General features: G+C 38.6%; 2 protein-coding genes across 7 annotated transcripts in view; both read right to left on the reverse strand.

The window, feature by feature from the left end:
- Positions 1-258: 258 nt before the first annotated feature.
- LOC100115473 (glutathione S-transferase D7) lies at positions 259-1,951 on the reverse strand. Its single transcript, XM_001600137.4, has 5 exons — positions 1,194-1,951; positions 1,020-1,078; positions 803-944; positions 541-708; positions 259-470 (listed from the first exon to the last, which is right to left on the reverse strand). The coding sequence occupies exons 1-5, from the start codon at positions 1,332-1,334 to the stop codon at positions 321-323; spliced, it is 660 nt and encodes a 219-aa protein (XP_001600187.1). The 5' UTR covers positions 1,335-1,951; the 3' UTR covers positions 259-320.
- A 1,423-nt stretch (positions 1,952-3,374) lies between these two features.
- Positions 3,375-27,576, reverse strand: part of LOC100678809 — a 33,981-nt gene continuing 9,779 nt past the window's right edge. For 3 of the 6 annotated variants that reach the window (XM_016990161.3, XM_031930029.2, XM_008209943.4), the window contains exons 7-19: positions 17,903-18,030; positions 16,727-16,852; positions 16,148-16,502; positions 15,878-16,058; positions 15,694-15,793; positions 15,431-15,611; positions 15,194-15,334; positions 14,865-15,113; positions 12,461-12,815; positions 10,258-10,996; positions 9,528-9,990; positions 9,050-9,397; positions 3,375-8,960 (exon numbers count right to left, since the gene is read on the reverse strand). In XM_016990161.3, the coding sequence (XP_016845650.1) occupies positions 6,406-8,960; positions 9,050-9,397; positions 9,528-9,990; positions 10,258-10,996; positions 12,461-12,815; positions 14,865-15,113; positions 15,194-15,334; positions 15,431-15,611; positions 15,694-15,793; positions 15,878-16,058; positions 16,148-16,502; positions 16,727-16,852; positions 17,903-18,030 (5,921 nt within the window). In that variant the 3' untranslated portion in view covers positions 3,375-6,405. Of the gene's footprint in view, positions 8,961-9,049; positions 9,398-9,527; positions 9,991-10,257; positions 10,997-12,460; positions 12,816-14,864; positions 15,114-15,193; positions 15,335-15,430; positions 15,612-15,693; positions 15,794-15,877; positions 16,059-16,147; positions 16,503-16,726; positions 16,853-17,902; positions 18,031-24,097; positions 24,347-26,886; positions 27,283-27,576 lie in introns of those variants that run through there. The other 3 variants (XM_016990163.3, XM_032602281.1, XM_016990162.3) reach the window with 3 other exon arrangements.

Consider the following 27,576-nt stretch of genomic DNA (forward strand, 5'->3'; position numbering starts at 1 on the left):
GGCGAGATGCCCTTTCTAGAAAGATATAATGCGCGAGAAGTTGCCGTCATTTTCGTCCCCCTATGGGCTCGGATACTGCTGCGTGGACTACAATCTTGTTGACTCTTTATAGATTTGCTTTTGGTGCGAGAATAAACTTTGTGTGCGTGTGCTTGTGCGTGTTCGATGGATTAATGACATTTTCAGATTGGTTATTAAATCAGAATTCAAGCATGTCCAAAGTGTTATAATTTATTCTTGTTCGTGAACCAATAAATATCATATATTGAACATTAGCATGACTGTTTCTAATATATTCACTAAGATTTCAAAGAATTAATTTAAGTTTTTAAATTAGATAAATAAAATCTGCCCAAAACCTTAGCCTGTTCTTCATTAAATTCTTCAAAACCATCATTTTTCATGACTTTTTTGCAGAGATTATACCATGCTACAATTTGATCGTATTGAGCAATTTCGAAACCAAATCCCTGAAATGAAATTGTTTTTTAAAAGTATAGATTAAGACTTAATAGGGTATTGAAAAGATGAGAAACTCACCATCAATGTGCAAATATTAACTACAATGTAATAATCAGCAATAGTCGATCGATCGCCAGCAACGTATTTTCCATTTTTAAGAAAGTCGTTAAGCAATTTCAAAGCCTTTTCCAAGGCTGGCAACTGTTCCTTAGGTGGTTCCTCCGTCTGGCCTAATAGTACTGGAGACTGTGTTTTTACCAAAAATAGCAAAGATGAAAGTAAAATACGTGGCTGAATTGGTGGTTTAACTGATTAAAATTGGCTCTTCTTATTTACTTACGAAATAAGACACGATGCTTTTATACAATACATCAATATCGTAGTACAAACGTTGATCTACAGTTGCACGCTTTTTCAGATCCTTGGGATAGAGGGCATCATTTTTTCCGTATTTTGATACTATGTATGGAAGTATAACACGACTTAAATAATTAAAATATACTGCTAAAGTATTTCAAAAACATTTATCAAATGATGAATATTTTTCAGAATATTACCTTTCCCATAGTATGAAACCATCATCATCCATGGTTGGTACTGTATGTTGCGGATTCATCTAATAAGAGATGATATAATTTGCTATCATTTGCTTCGTTTTATAATTTTTTCTACAAATAGGATTCTAAACATGTTTAAAACTCTATTTTTATTAACGCAATAAATCGTATTACCTCGAGAAAAGAAGGCTTTAATTGTTCCAATTGTGGTATGCTGATGAACTTCAAATTCAACTGCACTCCAAGATGTTTCGCTACCATCATTACGGAACGACATGATGGACTATGCGGCTTGTAATATAGCACAACCGTCATGCTTTTCTATGAGTGCTGAGAATAAATTTACTATGAGTAAACCGGAATTTTTTAAGTTTTTACGGATTTTTGTTCGATTAGAAAAAGATCTTATGACTCAAATTGTTCGGAAAGAGCTTAAGTCAAGTTAGATTGATTATACCTTGTTGTTAGCTTTTTCTTTCAATGCATATATTTTAAAATATATTCAAATATAGTTGGGAATGTATTGCAAATATAGCTTTTACATTCCAAGCTGTTGACGATGTTGTTCAGTAAAAGGATCTTTCTGTTGTGTAGTAATTTCCAAAACTTAGCAGTAGATGCCTTCAGTAAAAAGTCAATACGATGATGGTGAGTATGCATAGCAAACAATAATATGTAACGGAGACTAACTAATTATTTCAAAATATAAGGTTATATGCTTTATGTAGAAAACTGATAGCTTTATAATTACTGTTCTAGATTAATATTTTAATCCTGGTCATTAGGCTGTAGTGAACCAATACTCTTCTTATAGAAGTAGAGTAAAAATCAATTACTTACGTTTTCATTTTTAAATTACTTCTTTAAATATAAACTTAAATTGGAATCCCTGTACTTAATTCGATTTGAATTGAGAAACTTATAATATAAAAGTTTCGATCACCCTTTTCTCTGTTTTTATAAACTACTATTATTCATAAAAATAAAAAGTACGCTCTTGGTTGAGCTATAAATATTTCCAAAAAAAGAAAAAGAATTTTTCATTTGTGAAAGTCGCTCAATAAAACATGTATCTGAATTTGATATTCCATTATATGCTTGTGAAAAAAATTGTTTGTCATATTCATAAAGCTTTTAATATTCATAGATATTTTACACGATCCAAAGTTTAATCTAGAAAGCCGAAAAGTACAGGTATTTCATTTCATGCAAGACTGCGATTAACTTGAGACTCGCGTGTGAATTCCAAGAGTTTCCACCATGATTAAGAAATTATTATTTAATGTTTCGTAATTTTTTGTTTGAATCTTCTGTGAAAACTTAAAATTGTTTGCAAGATTAAGGTTCGCCTCGTGACTTCGAAAAAACTTCATTCTCTTTGGGTAAAACTGAAGCAACTTGAATTGAAACCCTCGTTTACTTTAATTTTCTATGCGAAATAACGTATAATACTAGCAGCCCAGAGACGGGGAAGCAAAGTACGTGACTTCTACAAGAGAAGACAGTCTATCTATATCTTTATTCTCGTGTTTCAAATAGGGAGGAAAATGTAAAAGGGGTAAAGAAAAAGAGAGTCGCAGGCGCCCTCGATCCCGACTCGCTTTTCTACCCTTAGTTCCACAATTGTATACTATTAGAATTGTATATTTATACTCATAGTCGTTGACAAGCTGAATGATACAAGTATTCGTAAAATGCCTTCGAATTCGCGCAGCTATACAATCGCGTGGAATGAAGTAAAAGGAAAAGCCGTGTAGAAAGAAACGGAATTCTGAGTTGGGTCTTTTGAAGTCAAGCTGTAATTATAACATCAGAGACCTTTCAGAAACTTAATTCGATCCATTAGTCCTGCCCGTTACGGTACAGCCGAAGAAGCTCCCGTTGGACCAAAGAAGACACTATATATATATATATATATATATATATATATATATATATATATATATATATATATATATCAGCTTTATGCTTTCCTTCTAGCTATCTACTCTTAAATCAACGAATCCTTTGCTCCGCACTGCTTATATAATTATATATTTCACTATTATAAATGTGTATTGTATGTTCCTTCAGCTTTTTGTCCTGTAAAAAAATATAATATTCTCTTTTTATCAATCGTTAGCTTCTCTTTATTAAATTTTTTTTCTTGAAATAGTTAAACGGATTTGGACCAATTTCATTACATGGAGTAAATGGAGAAACAAAAGAAAGATAGAAGTAGATAGATGGATCCAATCCGTCAAAAGGAGATTCCTCACTTAGGTACAATTAGCTACGTTGTCTAATGGCCAGAAAGTAAAGTACAGAATCATATTTATGTATAATTATTTGTATGGAGAAATAAGTTCAAGCCACTTTTGTCTTTCTCAACATATTTATTTTATATACTTCCCTCGTTAAATTTCTTTACAATTCTACACGCTCTTCGCGAAATGTACAGTCTTGTATCGGCAACGCCACTCATTCATGTATCTATAATATATTATCATGTTTTGTATCTTATTTACAATAATAATGACCTTGAAATATCAACTCATTTAACTGACAAAATCTTGAATTCGCGTTAAGCTTATATTTTCACATTTTTTTTGCTATAATTAGATTTGTATATTAATCTGATTCATGTTATAATATTTATATCAGGGTAGAATCATGATATTCCTGAAGTTTGCATTACAATTGTTTCGGTTTAATGATTTAATAATTTATTATTTTGCATAAGGCATAATAGTACATTACGATACGTGTGACTTAAATGGTACTTTTTTACACGGCGCAGTTAGCACCCGAGCGTAGCGAGGGCACTAAGCGCCGTGTAAAACTGAACCATTTAAGCCAAGAGTATCGTATAAAATTTTATAGCACAGACTGCTAAAGTCCGCAAGTCTCGCCTATTCGTGACTAAAGTAGTCCTTATTTGCACCGTGAGGTACGAGCGTAGCGAGTGTGATAAACACGGTGCAAAAAAGGACTACTTTAGTCACAGATAGGCGTGACTTAACAGCGGATTTTAGCCACACTGTACTATAAAAAATAATACTAAACCGAACTAAGAAAAAATCAAAGTTCTTGCGCCTATATTTTTAAAAATTATCTGAATACTGTATATTGCTTATATTTAATTGTCTTAACAACTTTTTATTATAAATAGCGTAACTATATCCATTATCGTTAAATGGATATAAATGTGCGAAAAATTCCATAGTTTGTCATACACTCAACATATTAAACTTAAATGTCTTAAAATCTAAAACGGCACATGTTATATTTGCATATTAATATATTAATATAAGCTATACAGGATAATTCAATTTTAAAAAGTATTCAAGTAAAACACTAAACCGAAACATTTTGTTGTGCAAACTTTGCTTCAATACAAGCGACTTTAGTGTCGCGATACTTTCATCATATGATTTCCAACTTGAAATGTCGATCAAACGGAAAGAAACAGGAAAGTGCAAGTATTATTAAATGTGCATTTTAAGGTGATGTATATAATATTCAACGTACATATGGCTAGAAAGAGTAATTGCATTTTATGTTTTTAAAAAGACTCCGATGTTTCGTTCCTATTCCTCATTTCGACGTTTGCGTTCATTTACTTATTGTCGGATACAAAAATTACAAAACTTTGTTCAAAACAAACGCACCTGTTATTTATAAATTGCACGCAAACCACTAGTAACTTCTGCTTTATTGAAGCTCTATACATGATGACACAAGATTATAATTATTTTATGTCGAAGTAGATTTTAATGGAATAAATCTGTAGAATATACACACAGTCTCAATGAAAGAATATTTATAATATTTCACAAAGTGAGCGAGAGCCTAACATTTTCGTTTCAGTGACAAATGTTTGAATATGTGATATTTCAAAAATATACACAAAATAACATTTTTACAAGTAAAAGCACAAGATTTTTTATATCGTCGAATCCATTTATGTTACGATAGTATGTATATCATATTTATTCCACGACAATCACTGAGAACTGAACATTTGCATTTTTACCAATTGAACGAGAAAAAATTCTAAACTGTATGAAATATCGATGGATGAGAAAAATGATGAAAATTAAACCAAAAAATATTACGAATGTACAAAATTGTAGATTTTACAGCAACTTCATGGCTTCCGATCGAACAAGTATTGATTTTCTATTGACTGATAAATAAAGTATTTACATTGTCAAACTGAATTTTACAATCTTTTGCACTATCGTATTATCGGGTGTACAATTTTTGTATAAGCGTTGATTTATTTTATAAATAAGCGAACATGTAGCGATTTTAAAAATCCATTTATGTAAAGTATTAAAAGTTTACTTTTAACGTTTATATCCTAAAAATTCATTTTGTGAAAATCGGTTTTTGCTATGCATCAAATCAAGAATAGCTTGGTGAAGCTTGGGGCATGAGATTAGAGGTAGTATAAAAGATACTATTAAGTCTTTGCGAACTAGAGATATTTCTTATTGGTTTTGATCAAGCAAATAAAGCCTAAATGACTGAAGAAAAGCTCAGGGACGATTCAGCCTCTAAAATTCATACATATTTTTCCCCCAATGAGTTGAAAATTAAGTCATTACAATTAGTAATATCTAAAAATATTTCATTCTATTATCATTATTATTTACAATTTCAAATGCAATATCATAAACTCACTAGAATAGTTCGCCCCTGACTTTCTGTATCTATAAATAATATTCATAGTGCATGAATATTAATTTACCCTCATTCAAACAAGTAAGATATCTCGTACTCATTTCAATACTTAGTTCTACGAACCTGACAACAACATATGAATTCTTCTGACATTCATTCTTCATTTAACAATCCTTTACAACAATTTAGGCCCATGTCTACAACGTTGACTAACAAAAGATATTATTTAAGAATTCGTATTAAAAATAATTCGCAATGACTTATTATAGTACTTTAGATTTTATCTCAAAATGTATGTACACGCTCTTATGTAAGTTCATATTAAACTTTTTACGAATTATTTTTAATGTGATTTAAATCAAAAAAGTATGCATTGATTCGGTTTCAAATTTCAATCTATAAATGCCGCGATTGCTCTAAAGCTTTAACAATCACTATTTTTGTAATTTTAACGGAATTGTATATAGCTGTTTCTGACAATTGCAAAAAAATAGGCTCTCATACAAGCAATAGCAACACACGCAATTGTCTGCGTTTTATATAAAAAAATGACATTGTCGATAGTTTTTCTTATAACTTCGTGCGTTACAAAGCATAAAGAAATACCATTTCCTCTAAATAGAGTTGCAGTAGGTCAATATGTGAGGAAAAAATTGAATCTCCGTAGTTGTGCTTTCTTCGCTTGAATTTAAAGTTATTACTATAACATATTATAGAACTAAGACCGCTTTGACTGAGCCGAATTAGTTGGCGAATACAATCCCAACTTCAAGCCAAGCTCCTTAGGCTTCCTTTGAGCGTTTCTTACTGGAAAAGGACTAAATCCAAGCGACTTTGGACTTGGACTGCCATCGAATGTACACTTCATGTCAGTGTTACCCACTTGTTTAGTTTCTCCAACATTTCCAAGGACCAGTGTTGTCTTCTTGTAACTCATGGTATCTGTAGGCGTCACATCTGCGTAAGTGTTCTTTAATTTCGGTACCGACGTTGCCGATGTCAGCGAATTATCAAAACTGGGTGAAACTGTCGTATACGAACTGGCTACTGGTTTTGTATAATCGCTCGGCTGATAATGGGGTGAGAGTGCATACGTATCTCGATGTCGACTTGATGATGTAACCGTACTATTTGTTAAATATGTAAATATTTCTGACGATTCAGGCTCTAAAGTTGTTACCTTGTAAGGCTGTCGAGGAACGTCGTAATTCGTGCTATAAGCAGGATATTTATCCGCTGGGGAAACATTGTCGTATTTTCTGCGTTGGTATGTTGGCTCATATGCACTATGTTCCAAAGCCAAATTCATAGACACCTTATCATCCTTATTTGACGCGTATTTGTTCGTTGGAGTGATGGCTGTCTTGTTAGAGTAATAAGAGGCACCCTTGTCTAATTCAACGATGTCAGTTTGAAATGGACTTAGTTTCAGACTGATGTCCCGTGTTGCTGGCTTAGCGGGTCCCATTAATTCACCTTCTTGATCATACTTGACGCGAAATTCTAAGTGTTCCTTTGATAAGATATGTTTTTTAGGTCCGTATTCATAATTGAGGGTTGTAGGTACAATTGCTGTCTTTGCTGTCAATTCAAAGGTAGAATTTTCAAAACCAGTATCTAGAGTGCTTTTAGTATCATAAGATCTAACTGAGTATGGATTGCTTGGAGTTTTTCTCGGTGATATCCTGGACTTGTAATCGTAAGATGGTTGTAAAATCGTAGAAGAATAAGGGCTATCGTAAGGACTTTTTAAAGGGGATATATCGTAGGTGGGCTGTTTTTCAATAACTATACTGGAATAATCAATTTTCGGTGATCGTATTACGTCAGATATGTACGGAATCGATGGCTGAATGATTTCTGGATGTACTACTTCTGCGCTAACTGCAGGTAAAGCTTGCGCATATGAGATCTGATCTAATTTCTCTAATTCTCTATATATGTCGACGTCACTCTTTGCTGAGATATCACGCGGTGCTGTATAGTTGTTGCGAGGAACGTATGGAATCGGTTTTTCTGGATAAGTGAGAGAATGCACGGGATCCTTTGAGCTGTGGTCGCTCTTCATGTCTAAAGAATCGTTGGATGACTTGTAGGAGTAGACGTTCGTTGAACACGTTGACAAATCATCGCTGGCGTTAAGACTAGACGAGCCTTTCTGAAGAGTCATAGGCGACTCTTGTTCGTAGTTGGCGAGTAGTTTTGATAATTCCTCGTTTATCTGTCGATCGATAAATGCATCCCTCGCAACCAAGTAGTCAGAGGATATGTCATCTACGTCAGGTAGATAAGCCACTTCTTCGTTATCACCAATTAAAGAAAGTTTTGACAGTTCGTCATTGATCTTGGCGTCGAATTCCGAGGCGGTGGTAGTGGTGGTATTACGATCAAGATCCTTGAAATTTATCCTAGCCAGCTCCTCGTTGATTTCGTGCTCGTTGAGTCCCATTTTCTCGAGAATAGGACTGAAGATTTTTGATATTTCCTCATTTATAGGACTGATTGTAATTTCTTTCGAGATCTCTTCCAAATCCGGTAATCGCTTCCTAGCTTGACAGGTCAAAATCTTCTGAAGTATTGCCGAATTTTCCTGGATTATTTTCAAAGCCCTATCGCTACTTCTGCGGCCACTATCATTGCGTTTGCGCGGTTTAACTTTCGTCCAGACTCCAAGCTTTGATTCCGAGCCATCGTCATCGTCATCATGGTTTATGCCATTTGAACTTTTGTAGGTGACACATTTCAGTATACTGTCACTGTTTTCGTCGATATTAATTTTGGGCTCAACGATATACGTTTTCCGACCTTCTGACGAGATACTGATACCTGGAACGTCTATTCTTTGTCTGGAGAAACCACTAGCCGAATCGCTGAATGTGTCCTGTCTACGGGCTTCTAAGCTCTTCAGATCTTCCCAAATGAAGCTTGTCTTTCTCGTAAGCATACTAGGGTCTATTTCTCCATCTGTTGTTTTTGCTTCCAGGTGCCTTAAATCTTCCAAAACGTCGCTCGATCGCTTCTTGACGCTATTAGCAAAATCTTCCATTGACGGCGATAGCAGCATATCCGGAAATCGTTTCTCCAAGCTACTGCTACTGCGTTCATGGGACTTTCCTGTAATCTCTAGAGTATCAAGCTTGCCGTCTAGTGATTTTCCTCGAGTGCGTTCGAAGACGTCGTTGCGGGTTTCGAATTGACCATGTGGTAACGGTGAAAGCATATCAGTTTCTTGAAGTTCATCGTCCAATTTATTTTTATGATAAAGTTCAAATGCTGAAATTGATAATTTAGCAATAATCACGTACAGATATACAAATAGCGTAGTGTAAATTTAGCTACAAAGATTTATGCTATTCATTTACCTGATGTGCGACCCTTGTCCTTATCGCTAATTCCGTCGTTTACTACGGCCGATTCCTCCTCTGGTTCATAAGAGTATAATTTTCTCAAACTACCTTTAAAAGAGTCATTGTCCGATGACAATTTAATACTTATGTTTTCTTCTGACGTACTAATTTGCGATACGTCAAATGCGTTAGTAGGAGTTTTCGATTCAATGTAGATATTTTCATGTAGTTCTTGAACGTCTCGAAATTCATCAATTCCGATCCCGTCCCGGTTTGTTCTACTCTTATCTTTACTATATGGTGACGGGGTTTTTTGATTAGGATACAAAATCGGATAAAATGGCGATGTAACAGGGCCAATTTCTAAAAACACCAAAAAAGTAATTGATTAGTGAGACTGTACACATAAGGAATTAACATATATATTTTTTTATTTTTCAAATAAATTAATTAATTCACTTTCAAGTAGAACTATCAGCTGTAAAAAACTTACCCGTCGATGGCTTCTGCAAATCGTCATCTAACTTGTAACTATAATTCGCGGTGAACTTAATCGAGTTGGCACTGACGGGTGACTGCAAATCTGAGCTAAAAGACCTCTCGGAAGACTTGAGCTTGCTGGGGCTGCAGAAAGACTCGGTTGAACTGCAAGGCGGCTCCGTCGATTTGAGCTGCACGAGTGAGTCCGTCGAGGGCGTCACTGACTTGTCGCCTGGCGTCTCGCACGGCTTCTTCGCCGCCTCCGACTCAACCGAACGCATCGTGAGCGTCTTCGAATCCGAGCTTGCGGACGAAGCGACAGACTTATCGCTGAGGACGAAATCACGCGAGTCCGAGCGCATGGGCGTTTTTGGACTGACGGCGAGGCTTGATGTTATCGAGTCGGGGCCCATCGTCTCGCCCGAACTGAAGGACTTGGTGCTTTCCGGTGTCTTCGGACTGCGTTTATCCTCCAGCTGAAATATTTTTTATTCCAATTAATGTCGAGTCTTAGGTAAAGTCTCATATCAGGTCAGAAAAAAAATTTGTATCTGAGTTATTAAGTAAGGACAGCGTTATGTCATTGGTATTCAAAAGCTTAATTATACAAGATCACGAAGTTACCTATATTTTTTATTCATGGCTGGAAGCAAATAAACTAGTCTATAATTAAACTATCCAAAAATATTAAAACACAATTTCATACTCTAACGAAAAAGGATTCAACTCATTTGAATACTCACCTGTATCTTAAAACTACTGAATTTCGTGTCAGGATTGATGATGGAAGCATCGAGACTGCTCGCAAAATTATCTCGGGCTAATCTGTCCCTCAATGAGACGCCGACTTCATCTCTAGAAACAAGAACTTCCGGCGACGAAGCTATCCTGCTCACAGCTTTTCTCGTTTCGAAGTTCATCGGTGCGATGGGCAGGTGTCCTATCACATAGGACGTCTTCTTTAAGCCGCCGTCGCCATCGCCTCTCGCGACAATAGGAACTGATACGTCAACATCCGCACTACTCCTGTCCGCGAGTAAGTTTGTTGTATCGATCCCCACTCTATTCGCACTTGAAGCTAAAAACTCATCGGCGCTCAAAGTCGCACTTGTATCAGTCTCGTCTTTAGTTCGTGCGTCCTCGAGATTCGCGGGCATGTTGCAACTCGTTAACACTGTACTATTGTCATCAAAGGACCGATTTGTCTCGAATTGAGTTAACTTATCGTTGATGTCGAACGAGCTCAGAAGGCTCGATTTGTTTACGCCAACGTCACACGGTTCCAGAATCGTCGGTTTGCTCTTCTCCTCATTGGGGCGGCCGATGTCGAGGAAGGCAGCTGACGTCGTCGTCTTTTTGTCGTCGAGGGAGAGAGCGCTGTTTAACGAGGTCTTAAAATCTGCGTCATCGGCTGATAGTCTCCGTATCTGATCCGTAATCTCGGCGATTGATGTCTCCTCCCTGGAGACTTTGAGGTGGTCGCTAAAATCGAGTTTACCGAGTTTAGAAATGAGTTGTTGAGAGTATTGGTATAGTGTTTACTAATTTACGTGGAGGATCTTTTTTACGTTGAGAGAGATTTTATGATGAATGAGAGATTGTACGTATTAAAAAAATGCAGATCTTTACGTAAATTCTACTTACACTAAAAAAAAAACTCAGCCATTTTAACTGAAATCGCACCAGTAATCCGTCATTGTACGAAGACTCCCCAAAATTACTGTAGAGTTCAGTAGTCTTAAAGAATCAGTTCGGTCGTTTTTGATGGTGTCCCGCGTAAGCGACCAATTTTACGAGTCGCGACTCGCCAAAACTACCAGTGGCACACCGTTGTTCTTACTGAACAGTCGTTACGGTGGTAGAACGGTTAAAACTACCGGACTTTACGGCAGAAATGACTGTGTTTTTTTTCAGTGTATTTAAAGGGTTAAGTACGGTTTTTAAGAATTGATGACAACATTGAGGGAAGTTTTGTATAGGATGGTTAAAGATAATCTAGCTTAGTCTCGCTGTGAAGCAGTTAAAATTTATGCTCAACCAGATTATTTTCAACTTGGGTGTAACAGAGAAATGCGGCATAGCTTATTTCTAACATTCGTAATCCTAGATGATTTCTAAAACAAATGACAGGTTTCACCAAAACAAACGGATCTCACACTTTAAATATTTATCTCATTGGTTGTAGATTACATTTTTGTTAGTTCCCGCAGTTGATAATTTTGTGATGAATGTTTTTGGGCATCAAAAATAATTTTTTTTTTCTATTGAAACTCCAAGGTTTTTTTGGTTACACTCTACTTGCAAACTTTTATCGCATACCGTCACCTTTCTTCGGATGAAGTTTTCTACTTTCAATACATTCAGTGCAGTTTCTACTCGCAAAGATTATAAAAAATTAAAATATATAATATTCTGCAAAAGCAGGCGAAGATACATCGTAAGTACTGATTGCATTGAAATCTAGATGTTTTCATTCTATCTAATTATCATTATCAAATGGTTCCACTTACAATCGTCAATTATCTTTCGAGTCGATCTTCAACGATTCTAACTCATAACTGAAAAATTGATTGAAAATGACTTTATCGACTTAGTCTTTCAGTCACGGCATTATTCAAGTTTTAATTTATATTCATCAGTCATAACATCTTTTTTATATTTCACAGTAAGATCTCACTTTAACAGAGTGCTTAAAGGACTGTCATCAAGTTCTAAGTGATAAATAAGTGAAATTTTACACAGAGAATAAAGTATCGAAAAAACACAAACTGAACACAATAATTAATAATCAAAAAAGACATTTCAAACAGCATTGATGTTTTTACCCATTCAGACGAACAAGCTTTCTAATGCTCAGTATAACCAAGCAAAAACAAACGCTCGTCATCCAATGGGCGAAGACATAAACAACACATCGAGCCATCAAGCTCCCGAGCGCTATCTCACCTCGTACTCGCAACGCTCTTCTCAGCTGCTTTCGTAGCCCCAGCGGCCGTAGCGGGCGCCGTCCCGTCCTCATCGGCACTCGCCATGACGTAGCACTCGGAGGTCGAGGTCAGCTCCTCGCTGTCGACGTCGCTGAGCCGGTCCGGCTCGTCGCACAGCTCGGTCGAGGTACTGTCGCTGTCGCTGTCGAAGGCGGCCGCGCCGCCGGAGGATCCCAAGGAGGCGCGCCTCGTCGACGCAACGACCGCCGCCGTCGTCATCCCCTCGGCCGCTGGCGCTACTGACCTGCTGCTGGCGCCGTCGACCTCGGACTCCGCCGACGCCGCCACCGCCAGTGCTGCTTCAGCTGCTGCTGCTGATGGGGAGAACAGAAAACAGATCGATAGGTGCGAGAGCGAGCGAGACGCAGCGAGAGGAGGTGAATGGCCCGCGCATGCCGAGACCCTTCTTTGCTCGGGAATGGTGGGGGCCTGGATTTTTTCTCCCGAGGACGAGGGGAAAGACGATGGAAATGTAGGCCGATTTTCGAGCAAGCGGAAGGAGGGAGAAGTCTGTGTGGGTGTGCGTGTCACAGGGAATTGTTACGTTTTTGAGCTTTGAAAGGAAGGCCGATGAAAGCTGCATGACTGTTGCATATATACGACGCTCGAATATTCGGGTCGAGCGTAGAATGCGGAGGAAGAGCACTTCGGGAGGGATGAGCTTGTAAAAATGCTGATTAAATGAGTTATTCAAGTTGGAAGATTCGTAGGGCCAACGTATGCTCCAGTTCTATTTTTTGTGGGAGACACAGTACTGCTCTCTAAATCTGAAAGAGTGAAAAATGACTCATTTCGGGTCAAAATTGAGTCTCTCTTTGCAAAGAGTGACTCAATTTTGCCTCTAATTCGAGTGATTTTTCATTCTTTAGAGTCATTTTTCACTCTTTCAGATTTAGAGAGTGTACGATTAAATCTAGTTGTGATACTTTCATCTGAATTGACGAGTCTTGCGAACGTTAATTTTCGATTTCATGTTAACGGATTAATCTTTGGGGAAAATAGTGAATTTAAAAACGGGAGAATAATAAAAAACCGTATAGTAAGTTGCAGCGACGTACAGATCCATTCAAAGCGCTATTATCATCGCAAGCGCATTAAGTCGTATGAATCTATTATAGTAAGACAAGCTTGTTAGAAAGTTTTACGTTATTCATTAAACTGTCAACCTCGTTCACGTATAAACTTCATCTTCGCGTAGGACGAGAGAGAGAGAGAGAGAGAGAGAGAGAGAGAGAGAGAGAGAGAGAGAGAGAGAGAGAGAGCGAGAGCGAAGCTTTTTATCAAAACTATTGACTTTTTACGCTCTACATAACGTTATTCATTACAATAGCTTTCTTTTAATCTCATTGTATATACTTGAAATATCCGACTTTCTTTGCATATCAAAACGAAAAACTCACTGCATTAACTATATAGTATCGACGGTACGCACGTAATTCACCGCAAATTAACACCGCAACAGATGAATAATAAAAGCAAACGAACTTGGCAAAGGTCATCATTGATTTCACATCAGTCCAGTACGCTCGCTGCGCAAACTGCAGAGCAAAGTCTTACACCAGCAGTGGCAAAAATCAAGTAACAGCGAGCACGCGATTCCAACGGAAACTTCACCTACATCCGAACTTCGCCTAATCCAGATCCACTGAATCGACGTTAGCATACGGATCTCACCTCTCGCATATCGATGAACTGCACTTTTTAAAAATTAACAGCAACAGCGACGAGCATCTTCAACAGCACGACCACTGCAGCAGACTGACGAGGACTCGCAGTCGGGTTTTACACGAGACTAGGCTCTACTGGAAGGAGCTGCTGCAGCAGAGGGTGGGAAGCCTTTGTGGGTAATCAGGACGATCCGAGCGGAGGGAGAGAAAGGACGCACGCAGCGGAGCGTCGGATATTGACCCTCGCGCAAGCCAACACCGAGCTATAGGCCACACCTGCGTCAATACTCGAGCGCGAGCCGATGTGTGTATACCTGCTGGACTACTGAGTAAAGCAACAGGTGGTTTGAAGCTAGCACGAGGCGAGAACGCACGAGCCTAACCGAAGGTAAGGTGAGCGTGCGGGTCAATATTTTCCAGGCTCGAACGAAGTCAAACAGGGAGAGGAGAAGGGATGACTGTTGAAGCTTCGAGGGCTTGCTTTATCGGTCGATGGTATTATAGTGCGCGCTGGATAACACAGCGCTGAATATGAATTTGCAACTTTGTTAGGTTTGATTTGCAACAGTTTGGCTTGTAATTGTGAAAAAGTGAATTGATAAGAAAATATGGGTAGTCTACTATGTAGCGCATGCCTGACAGTGTTCGACCTTTTCTACTTGGAGCATCGATCGATTTAGCCAACTGAATACTTACATTCTGGAACCTCTCGCTCGTCCTTCCGCTTCTTCATGTCTTTCCAATGGATGGTGACACCCTGTTGCTGACGTTCCTTGCGAACCGGGGTCCTCGGACTGGGATGCATTACAGTGATAGTCTTGGCTCGCGCTGCTGGGACAATCGTCCTATTCTTGCCGCTTACCAGTGCGCTCTTACCCACTAGCAGATGGTTCATAGCCAGACTTGTCGATGGAGTTGGCACTGCCGACTGTCTTGCGCAGGCGGCTTTTTTTGGAAGAACATAAGATGAGTTATAGAGGCCGAAAATTAAAAAAAAAATGAAACGAATTTTCTAACGATCATACCTGAAAGGATGATGTGAGCTTGTCTCTGGCGTTCTCGTAATTTTGCGTAATGCTGTTTCAATGTACTTATATCCAAGGCTAGCCTTTCTCGATCATTAGCTGGTTGAACGGACAAAGCGTTTGTGGACGAAGAATTTCGGTCTAAAGAATTTTCAAGACACACAAATTAGATTTTATTAAATATTTGGTTCTATCGAACAATGGTTCTGTCACTAAAAATTTTTTGTTATAAGGTACCAGATTTTTTCATACGAGGCATCGCAAATATTGCTGCGGCTGCTGCCACCGCAAGTCTTTCATCGTCTTCTGTATCAGAATCGTCATCATCGCTCAACCTTCTGGCCCAAGGTGTTATGTTGAAACGGTGCTTTTCCCTCAAACTCGTAACTCCATTAAGAGGTCCCATACTCACAATAGTCTGTAATAGAGTTGACAAAATTGATAATTTTATTTTGTTTCACTTAAAAAAAGGTTTTTATAACAAGCATTTTAGCCCTCACCTTTACGAGATGATTAGTGTCTGTGAATTCAAGCATTTCCCTCGTCAACACTCCCATTATACTATAAAACTCATCAGCAGATGTGACCGTCATGATGCGACTATAAAACAATGAATGAAATGTTTATTGCAGTTGTAGAATACACCTGCTCATAATGATTATTTTTCACTATAACTATACACACTCTGATAATCCTTCCCAGATGGCAAGAGCGGTGCGTAACAGTACGTCGTCACCCTCGAGGAAAATCAAATCCCAAACTCGAAGTACAGCGTCCTGAGGCAGACAGTGGCAAAAAAGGGTGAGAAACCATTGCATTGTAAAAACGTTCGTGAGCGGGGGTTCGTAACTGCTTCCTGAAAGAACTATTAAAACCATAATTAATTCAATGAAACAAGTACATACATTAACTTATTTAAATGTATTGAATAGATTAAGTGGTATTCCAGCCAACCTGTAGCCTTATCCTTCGCGTCGTTTTGGAGGGACTCGAGATGCCTGGACAGCCTCGGTAATCGCATGCGTAGTAAATCACGAAAGACAGCCATGTCGATGGAGAGACCCCTGAGACTGTCTGCGAAATAGCCTTCAGGTAGGACGCCCTCTATCAGATAGATCATCACTTTGACAGCGGCAGCCTCGTCTCGGTCGACTACCTGGAGGATGAGCGCCGCAAGAACGTTCAAACCCTGGCAGTAGCCGACCGACTTGTTCCAGCGGGCGAAGCCCAGGAGCACGCGGCGCAGCACTGCCTGATTGTCCCGGCCGGCAGCACCGCAGAACAGACTGCATCCTGTTCGATGAAGATCCTGAAAAGATTTCATTTGTTATAGTTTCGTTACATAATCATCGTCGCTGAAGATTTCTAATAATCTCATAGGATAATAAGTTTTCATGAGAATTTATGTCATTTATTGAGTGTAAAAAACAAAACAATAGACATCTTCACGAAATAGTAGAAAAAGAGAGTAAGACACACACACGCGCGCGCGCGCGCGCGTAATATTATCAAGGGCGAGGGTTACACGTATACCTTGACGATCTGAATGCCGAGTTCCTCGTCATCAGGATTGCTCCACTCGTTGAAGCAGAGCTTCTCCGCTTGCTTCCAGTCGACGCCGCGCTGCTCCAGATGCCTTTCCGCTAGAGTCAACCACAGCTGCTCGTGCCGTAATCAGCGGCACCCGAGAACACAATGAGAGAAAAAAAGAGATCACAAAAGGCGCTCGAGAAAAATGGGCCGAGGCGCACGCAAGGCAGAGAGCTCGACTAAGAGAGCGAGAGACCGAGAGAATACAGTAACAAAAGGAGAATCTGCTTTTTTTCAAATTTGTGTCATGACTCCCTTTTTTCTTCTTCCGCGCTCGGCTGCTGCTGACGACCGACGAGAATTATTTAGTTACTGTTCACTGACTTCTCTCGCTCGCTTTTACATACGTCTTGACGTGAAGCTGCTATCGCGGTCATATTCATTGGCTGATCGCAAAAGACAATGCTCGCAATCATACTTATTCACGACGCTGGAAATCTCGACCACGCCATCGGCCACCTATGCGAGCGTTTAATGGAAAATCTGATAGGAGAACTATAGCTGGCTCGGCGCCAGGAGACGACACCGATGTAAAAACAATTCCGGAGCTTCAGCGCGTCGCTGCACAATCTCCCGTGTGCGCTGCTACGTTTCCGGTTTTACGCTGATTCGATTTCCGCGACTTCGGCTTGAGCGTAACTCGATCAGAGAATTCGAAGAGCTCGCGACGATGTCGCTTCGATGCATTCAATTTATTGATTTTATTCCGAGTTTGTTGAGGCTCGCTTATTGAACATGCAGTTTAAGCAATGGGAAACGAGCACGAGGAAAAGCTTCAAGAAAGTTACGCCGTGGCTGTTTCATAATTGTGGTAAAAGCTGGTAAAAACAGAAAAGTGGATACGATCAAGTTGGCTGGATTATTACTGCTCGATCGAGGAGATAAATTGAAGTTTTCAGGAATTTATGCAAGGCTTTCATAATTAAAGGCAACAGGGCTTATTATTGGCAATCAATGCCGGTAATCAAAGCCAATCACAAAGCTGTGTGCATAATCAATGATACGAAATATTATGAATTCCTTGTGGATATAGTATAAATTTTGATGTAAAGCATCGAAAGTCAGCGCAAATATTATTTAACGGAGCATTATAATTTAACTGCAGGTGTTTATCCGAACCTTTCTGCGAAATTCAGCTGGAATGCCACCCTGTAGTTTGGCCACCATTTTCATAGCATCAAGCCACTGTATAAAACCACTTTCTCCCGGTTGAGGAGTCAGGCTGAATTTCATCCTCGTGTCTTCACCTGTAAAGATACATTGTTTTGTTATTATAATCGCAGTTCGTCTTTGTAAATGAAAATCAAACGATGCATGTACTTTTAAAAAAATGCAAAAAGTTAAAAATATTAACCTTTTTTTATTTTATCATTTTTCTCTGGAGTTTTCTTTTTCCAAAAAATGTTAAAAAATGTCCTGAGTATAATAGTGAATAATTATTTTGGGAGAATTCAACGGGTGGGAGTCAAAATTTCATATAACATTTTATCCATACAGATATTCTTGCTATGTGTCTAATTTGAAAGAAAGTCTAGTAAAAATATTTCAGACCTTACGCTTTTTCTTGACAAGAGACTAAATTTTGAATACAAATAAAGTATACGTATCTTTTGAACTTTGGCATTCTATTGCGTCAGTTTAAAAACTACTTTTTGAACATATCGTGAAAGCATCTTATACGTCTATCGCTATAACTCTGTTCTTTAAATTAAAGATTACTTCATACACTAAACAAAAATGCTACACTGCGTCAACGTAACAACTTTACAGAAGCAAAAAACAAGCAATCAGAAACTTTAAACGATTCCACAATAATCCCAACGCAAAACGCATCGGAACTACATAGACAAACAAATGTATTCACGAGAGACCGCGACTAATGTTCCCAACAGTCTCCTTCGTTCTCCTAATCTGCGATTGTCCTAATGCACCGAGAGAAGGGCTTGAATAGCGAATTTCGGCGAGGCGAATATAGAAGCCTGCAAACAAACGGGTCGCGTGTATAATACAGTGTGTTTTCAACCAGTCCTCGGCAAATAATAGAACTCGCCATGTGAGTCACGATGGAGGTATCTACACGTGTACGTATGGGTAGGCGATAAATCGCGAGACCCCGTTTCCGAAGTGTGTTTACGCGCGCATACGTGCACGACAAACTGGCTGTGATTAAATATCAATTATACGAAGCGACCAAATAAGGAGTTGAGGTAAACGCGTCCGTATGAAGGTATGTTGTATACGTTTATTTGCAAAATTGGATTACTCTGTGGTGGTATGGCATCACGATATAATATTTTGTCGATTACAAATGGGGTTAATGCGTAGGGAGCAAGATCATCAGAATAGCTTTACATCAAAATGTAAAAAAAGGAAGCTGGTATAAATTTTTAAGCGTACATCTTGTACGTGTGTGTATAAAAATAGGGAGAATATCGAGGAACAACGTCTTGAAGGAATGTGTCATCAATCGCTATAAAAGTAATTGAGACAAAGTTTCAAATTGATTTATTCCAGTTACTTTTATAGAAGGTGTTGAAATATTTACTCGAAAGTATCTTTGAAAATTGTATGTAAACTGTATGTAAACGTTAGCAAGAACGTCTCAGATAACTTTCGGTGATTTAAGTTTTAAAAATGTCATCGACCTATGCTGCTATTAAATTAATCCAAACGCGTTTGGATTATGTACTCTGCTGTTTTAAATTTATAATCGAGAGTCAGCGTTCTTAACCCACTAAAAAAGCTTCAAAATGTCCCTTATCACAGAGCGATAATGGTGCCTAACTTGTTTTAGTACCGGAAAGTGATATTCTCATGCGTTCGTTTTTGTCAGGCTAAAGTTAATTTTATGATAGCTACAATCCAAACAAATTTTAAAACCAAACAATCTTTATAAATGCAATTTTTATGTAGATACAGCAGATTTTGAAATAAAGCAAAAGCAGACTAGCAGTATAGCAATGAATAATGCAGAAAAACTCAACTGGTTCAATTTACGCGATCTACGACAGAACAAATACGTGGTCACTTTTTATCAAACAATATACGCGATACATACATAATAAAGGCTGCCCATTGGAGGTACCAACAAGAGCCGACAATAAATAAAAGAGGGCCCCAACTCTCCCCCCGTCCCTGGACAATCAGCTTGACATAACAAATAACGCGTTTCATTGAAAGTAACGTACGTCAGTTACGCAGACGCGAATTACCTTTTCGAAAGATGTCAGGGTACCGACATGTTAGAGAATCCGTCGATCGTGAAATTGGAAGCATTGTGCTTCGCCGGCTTTATCTACTTAACGCGAAGACAAAGCGAACGTGTACCGTATACCGACGTAATACAATGATTTCATCTGCTTCGAGCAACATAATCCTTTTTTCTCGTTAAACGCGAGACACGCGCTCGGATTGATCCGCAACTCTGTGCACACGCGAGAGCTGAGCTTACAGTAGGTCAAACTAATCTGTTTCATAATTAAAATTAAATAGCTTTTTTTACACGTACTTGCTATCGTCGTAAAAAGTGCAGTTTCCTCGAGCAAAGGTACGTGGGTGTTTAGATACGTTATCGCGATTCTGTTGGGTAAGGCTTTAAGTCAAGAGAAATTGTTATTATAATCGATTTAACAACTGTCACTACTTTAGCGAGCTATAAATAAGTATATAAAAAGCATGTTTATAAAGTTTAAAAGCCTATCAGGGAGTATGATTCAAGATAAGTTGTGTAGACTTATGCTGCTAAATAATCGATAGCATAATTGTTATCATCTATTTTCAAACCATGCAAAGAAAACATCGTAAAAGGACTAATTTTAGCAAATTTAACTGATTTGTCTACGTCGTATTCGGATCTTATTTTCTATAATTATTACACTTGTGATGTAATTCATAATTCTGTCACACCCCAGACATGTCACTGAGATGAGCTTTTATCCGTTTTCTCCAAGTCACGGATCATGTCGTTTGATTGATGGGTGTACGTCTGGGATTATAGCAGAGCTCAAATTACTCATAATTGATGTCGTTTTGAGATAAGGCCATTTAAATTATGTGCAAGACGCACTCAGTCCTACGCTTTCTCGGTGTCTCGTTTCTAATTGTAAGCTTATATAGTTGAGCGACGTTTACGTACTAACTCGGTGCATCCTACACAATACGCATGCATAACATACTATGCGCTTTCGAAAAGTGAACGAACACAGCATTGATGACAGAAATGTACCAGCTCCAAAAGTAAAATCGTTACATTTGTATGACATCGAAATCAAAATGAAAATAATGTTTGCAAACTTTCTAGAGATGCCATCAAAACCCTCCAGCAAGCCATGCTTTTCTTCAGACATATATAGCCTATCTAAACCCCACAAAGGACTCCTTTCACTGCGGACGTTGAAAAACGTCCAACAGCTAGACACAAAAACTGTCTCGCATCATTCACTCGCGTCGCTCAAACCGCAAAGCTACACTCCTCCTAAATAATTTACTCAGCTGCATCCTCTGCGTGCTTTTCATTGACCGCGCTTGCGCAGCTGTAACACGCCGAGAAAGGGTTCAAGAGCGAGATCAAAGAAGACACACCGTCGGGTGTAGTGGCGCTTTTCAGGCGAATCGATTTTTCGTCTCCTAAAGCGGAAAGTACCTCGCACGTATTTTGTCGAACTTTTCTCCGAATTATAACTTTGTCTGCACGTGTGCTTATGCAGATGTACACGTGGACTCGTTTGAATATCTAGAAATATAATTGTTTTAAAAAAGATCGAGGATTATTCTCTGATATGATAATTCAACCTTGCAGTACGTGGAAGTCGAAAATCATGAATCTCCGAAGAAAACAAAGAAAAATCCGATATGCAGTTACAGACAGCAAACGTATAAAGCTGCCCACACATTTCACTAGTCCACCGCGCCATTTCGCACGCTCGTAAATTTGATTGCCTCGGAACCGCGCGTGACTGAAGCATACTTAACTATACGCGCTCGCAGCAAATTAACAATGAATCTTTTATCTTCCGAACGTTGTTGTATAACAGCGGTATCGTTCTAAAAATAACGGGGTTTCTTTTACGCGTCCGAGCCCAACCCTCGTAATGGTTACTGATTGATTTACAGCGCTGGCTCGTGGTACATTATTATTAGAGACTCTAAATTTTTTCTGGATATTGCTTCCTTGAGACATTGTCAAGATAATGATATTAAATAGCTCATTTGCACCTGAGTTTTTTTTTTAATGTTTTTTATTCGTACGAAAAAACACGCGTTTTATTAAAATTTCTGCATTTACGCATGAATATACCATTGATTTAAAAAGTGGAGCTTTATTTATAAATATTCAAATGATCGAGTCAATGTTTCATAAAGGCTATGAGTGTATACGAAGCATCAAATTTAAATATACGCAGTACATGCGCAGTAAAAGTGAATCATATATAGGCACTATCAGCTTTACGCAAATTTATTCCTTCAGCGATACGAGACTATATTTATATACTTAAAACCAGAATAATATCATTGTTTTACCAGTATTTATTCAGCTTTCTCGCTATTTTTATAAATAAGAAAATGCTTTGTAATTTTATAATCAATAATGAACACAACAACGAAAATAAAAGAGTAACACACGTTCGCCTCTGCGATACGTTTTCCAAGAATATTGCGATTACTTTTTATTCATTCTCTGCGATAATCCTATGACAGGCTTTTCGATACTAATACACGACTGTTCTATCCAATTTGTCAAAGCGTATATCGAATAAAAAAAATGAAAATTCATCGTCCCAGCATATCGAGTGACTTTTCATCCTTTGAAAAACCACCACGGACAAGTCTCGATCACTTTGGGTGAGCTTTTACGATTAAATTCCCTTTACTGCGATTTCTTGGTATACAAAATTTAACGACTCAAATTGCCCACTTCAAAAATCAAGAAGGCAAAGTTGCTTTTTCAAGTTTTATCCTTACGGAACTCCATTGCTCTTTCGTCATGTCTAATTGAGCTCAAGATGCCGTATAAGCACCGGTAAACTTTAAGAAGTGCTTGAAAACTGGCTTTTGGCGGTCAGTTATGCCTGCATCATACAACAGAAAAGAATTCAAAAACCAGCTGCGGGGACACTTTGCTCAAATGTCGAGATACATCTGCCAAAGAGCTGCTAATGGATTTCGACTGAAGAATATGTCGCCCACTCGAGGATTCCGTCCCGCACAATACCGCAAGCTCGAGCTTTAGCTTCGGCAGACACTCGCATGGAACTTTCCGTGTGTCCGTCTGATTTTTTGTTCAGATTTGCAAAGGATCAGTATTCGATTAGATTAGGGATTAGCGGGACTCTGAGAGATTTATAGTTTTACTTTGCGCCTGTTTCAGAGCGGAAAGTCAGCGGATACCTTCTTTGTAAACCTAGGTTCAGTGAAACTCGAATACAATCTTTTTTCCGAGTAATATTACACAAATGCGTAAGCATGAACTAGATATTTTAACGCGGCAAACTGCCCACTTGAGCTACTTTATTCAAATTACTGGTGTTTCTTACTTCAATGTATAATTGAATAGTAACTTTTTACGTAAATTATAGCCACAGTTCTAAATTTGATATAAGCTGATATTGAAAAATACGCAAACGAAGATTGCGACTTCAGACTCATGAAATTTCATTATCTATATGTGGAAGCTCAAAAAGTAAAATAAGATAACTGATAAAACAAATATTTTCTATTTTTAAATTCCATTACGACATTTTTTGGTTCATGCAATTTTTTAGCTAATCCACTTTTAAATATTTTGCTACGTTATTCTACTATTGTGAATATATTGTTCACAGTGTAGATAAATGAACTCGTATTCCCTCCTAATAACTGTTTAGCAAATTATCGTGATTTAAATTCTTGAGACTAATTCAACAGCTTAAAAATTAAATTGATCTAAACTTAGGCACAACAAAGTATATAAGCAAATAAAGGGGATGCGAACGCTAATGTACATAAAACATATTCTGTGCTGTTATCAATCTTTCACAGCAAAAATCGTTATCATTTATTCCGTTATAATACAACATCAACAACCACATATTGTGACTCGGCGTTTACAAATAAACATGCCAGTACATTGACGAACAAAACGAGAAAATATAAGTAAACGCAGTAACGTATCATCAATAAAAGACTTCACAACTCGATCAGCAACAAAAAATTTCGACAAAACACTACACGTTTTGTCAGCACAGTAGTATACACGAGAAGCCAAACAAAGAGAAAATAGTCCGGTAGAGCAAAGCACTTGAACATGAGCACATCGCGACAGCGAGTCATCGTCACCTTCATCGTCATCGAATCTCGAAGCAGCATTGCCGGCAGCGTTGGCGGCTCCAGACGCGAGGTTCCTCAGCGAGTTGAAAAATCCGCTCATCCTCTGATTATGGCTGCTGTCATCCTGGGCGTAGTTCGCTCACTGGCGCGGCTCTTCCTCTACCTCTATCCGTTTTCGAACCTCATTTTCACCGACTCATCTTTGTCCTGGGCTCGATTTGTTACGCAAGCTCCTCACAAGACTCGATGCAGCTGATGCTAAGGCCGAGTTAGAAAGAGTCTTTGAGAATTAGAAACTCATCACTTGGTCGAAAAGGCTCAGGTTTTAAGGTGGTATTCAAGGAGTATCAAAGGCAATTATTATTATTTTATTAGAATATCGTTGATCCAATATATATTTACCTATAATACCTTTCTCGCGATTAAAGACATTTACGATGAATCAATATTATACCATCTCCCTTTTTTCGCATTTAACTATAATTATAGGCATAAAAATTATGTATATTGAATAAAGGGGAAATTAAGCAGCTTATCCCTTTTCTCATGCAGTCCCTTCCCCATACAAGGCGGGATCAGCGCATCGCTACCGCGTATATTTAGGTTCCGTCATCGATTTTCGATAGCTCTCGATACGTCGCCAAGTGCCCATCACCTTTGGCAAAACGTCGTGTACAGCTGCCGCACGCGCTCGCGTATTCTGCATATTCAGCTCATCTCGCAGCGCTTTAATACAGCACGCGCCTTGCAGACATTGAGTATCTTTTTCAGTTCTGATGCGCAATTGTAACGTGAAAGTAAATACTGGCGGCTGTTTTCAGTTCGAACTTTGAAATAAAGAGTTGCTAAACGAAGGTACAATAATAATAAGGATTTTCTCATTAATCTAAAAATATAAAAGACCGCTTTTTTAAACAAGTATATTAATAAAGTGCAAACGTCAAGTTAGTTCCACTCATTGAAATTCTATGCTTATATAAGATGAAAGCTGTTGTTTTAAACGAATTTTATTATAGCCTCGCCTTTAATTACAAACATTGTCTTTGATGTGAATCTTGTCTTTCTTTTAAAAACGTCTTTCAAATGAATATAAAAAGGAAACTTAAAGTTCCTCATAAAAAAGTTTATATAGCTCTCACAAAGCATTTTAGTTAATTTGATTCATGAATGAACGGAGCTCGTGCATCAATATTCAGAGTGACGATCAAATCATGTCACAACAGGATTCGATTCTCGGTTTTTTCCTTCGACACTAAAATTTAAAGTATTTTTATTTCTGTTCCAAGAGGAGCAAGGAAAATACTTGAGAAGGAAAATCGTTTTGTTATAGAAAGGGATTTGCCCACGTGTATAAACGTGATACACACATATACGTGTGGGTAGGAAAGTCTGACGCGGATCGGACGTGTCCTTAGAAGATGAAGTGGCTACTCGTACCGCCCACCATTTTCCATCTCCTTTTTTTTGTACCTTCGTGTCACTGGTATATACATAGACGTTTATACAATAATCTCCGCGGACAATAGGAATACCTAAATACTTGAACAAATGGATTTTTTCACAACGAATAGGTTATTACTATCAATGATGGTGATACGTATTTTAAGGCTTTGTACGCAGGATTGAAGCTTTTCTTCTCTGAAAGAGGCATAATGGTAAATGTACGAACAACGAAAATTGAAAAAATATGATAGCATGGGGTGTAATTTAAAACTTTTGAATCTGGTATAATAAGATAGGTATGTACAGAAATACTCCTCAATTTTCTAGTCTCCCAACAATACTATATAATTTGTGGATAGCAATACATAAAAGAATGCAACAGTAGAATACTTTGAATGCGCATAAGTAATAAGATATAAGATTGATTTTACATATTTAATGCATACTCGTGATTCAGTACTTATGAATATTCTTGAGAGTAATTGAAGAATGCTCAAGTCTTTTAACTGTACCTGTTTGCGAGCATGTTGCTTAAGGCAAAATATTAATGATTCTTGAATAATTATTCCATATTTATAAGTTTGAAGAAAAATCTGATTTTCATCGTTTTTGATTCGAGAAATTTTTAATGAGAAATGTTTAATGATTGTACATTTTGGTCTTATAATATATTTTAACTTCAAGAGATGTTGCAGAAGTAATTCTTCCAATCACTATATGGAAAAACACCCAAATTGTTGATACAAATCAATTAACGTAATAATTACATTATGATATTTAAAGGTCTGATTTCTAATAAAAAAAATTGAAGGTTCCAATGTTTTCAACTGTATCTTATCTGCATTTTATAGCATACAGAAATCTTATCAATTTGTAGCGTTAAAAATTACTATACTGAACAGTAAAATTTACTCCTATATTAAAGTAAAATGACGCTCTATAAACTATTTTAAATGCTACTTTCGACTTTATATCCCGAAGCAATCTGTGCCGGTAAAAAAGATACATACTCGGCGTATCAAGCATGGTATCCCTAACTCAATTAGCCTAAAAAATGAGCTTAGCCGGGCTTGAACACAGAGCCAACGCACTGTCTAGAGCGTATACCTTCTCGCTATACGTCCAGATAACTCGCCAACTATGAGTCTACAACCGGTGAAATTCAGTTCCTCGCCAACTGGTTGCCTATACACATATACACTCATCTATAGCACCAGCCCACACGTATACCTACATTCACTCGCACGCGTATGAGATTTCACACAGCGTGTATACGAGTGCAGACGCAAGCTGGCAAGTGAGACGGGGGCATGTGGGGAGCTGCGGACCTTAGAGCGGCGGCAAGTCTGGCATACCTTGCTCGCTAACTGAAAATCCATAAGCCGAGCGGGTGATCAGCAGCTGCGGCAGTAGTGATCGGCGCGCTCGGGGCCGTCGCTGCATCGTCCCCGGCGTCGCTGGATGATGTGCAAGCCGCCACACTTCATCCCTCGCACTAGCCGTCCGCGCACACAGCCCTTCCTGCTGCTGCGCTATATTCTTAGTTAGGACTCGCGAGCGAACCCGAGACGGCACACAGCTCTCGCGCACTCCAGCACGATTCGCGCTATTTGTTCTCTTTGGACGCGCACACCGTCGACACCACCGGAGGAACCGAGAGAAACGAGTCACCGCAGCTCTTCGCTGGAGGCACGAGAGAGTCGCTACTGAGCCCGACACGACTCGGGCGAGACAGAGGCGGCCAGCACGGGGCACGCGCACTGTCCGGACTGGCGGCGCGCGCATCCCCCGACGACGATCAGCTGAGCCCGGAAGCTCGCAAGCCTCAAAGCTCCGATCTGCGCGCGCAGCCCACGCATGCGGCTGCTGCGGTGTGCGGGCTACCCTTGAAACTAGAGCCGCACGCATTCGCTTGTGTGTCTATGTAGGTATACGAGAGAATAACCCACCGACTGCGTGGCACTGCAGCCTCTACTGTGTATGTACGTGTCGATACCCGGAATCCATTATTTTTTCCCTCTTTTTCATTTTCATCGGGTTCGTAG

Source organism: Nasonia vitripennis, chromosome 1 (assembly GCF_009193385.2).
Source record: "Nasonia vitripennis strain AsymCx chromosome 1, Nvit_psr_1.1, whole genome shotgun sequence".
Lineage (NCBI taxonomy): Eukaryota > Metazoa > Arthropoda > Insecta > Hymenoptera > Pteromalidae > Nasonia > Nasonia vitripennis.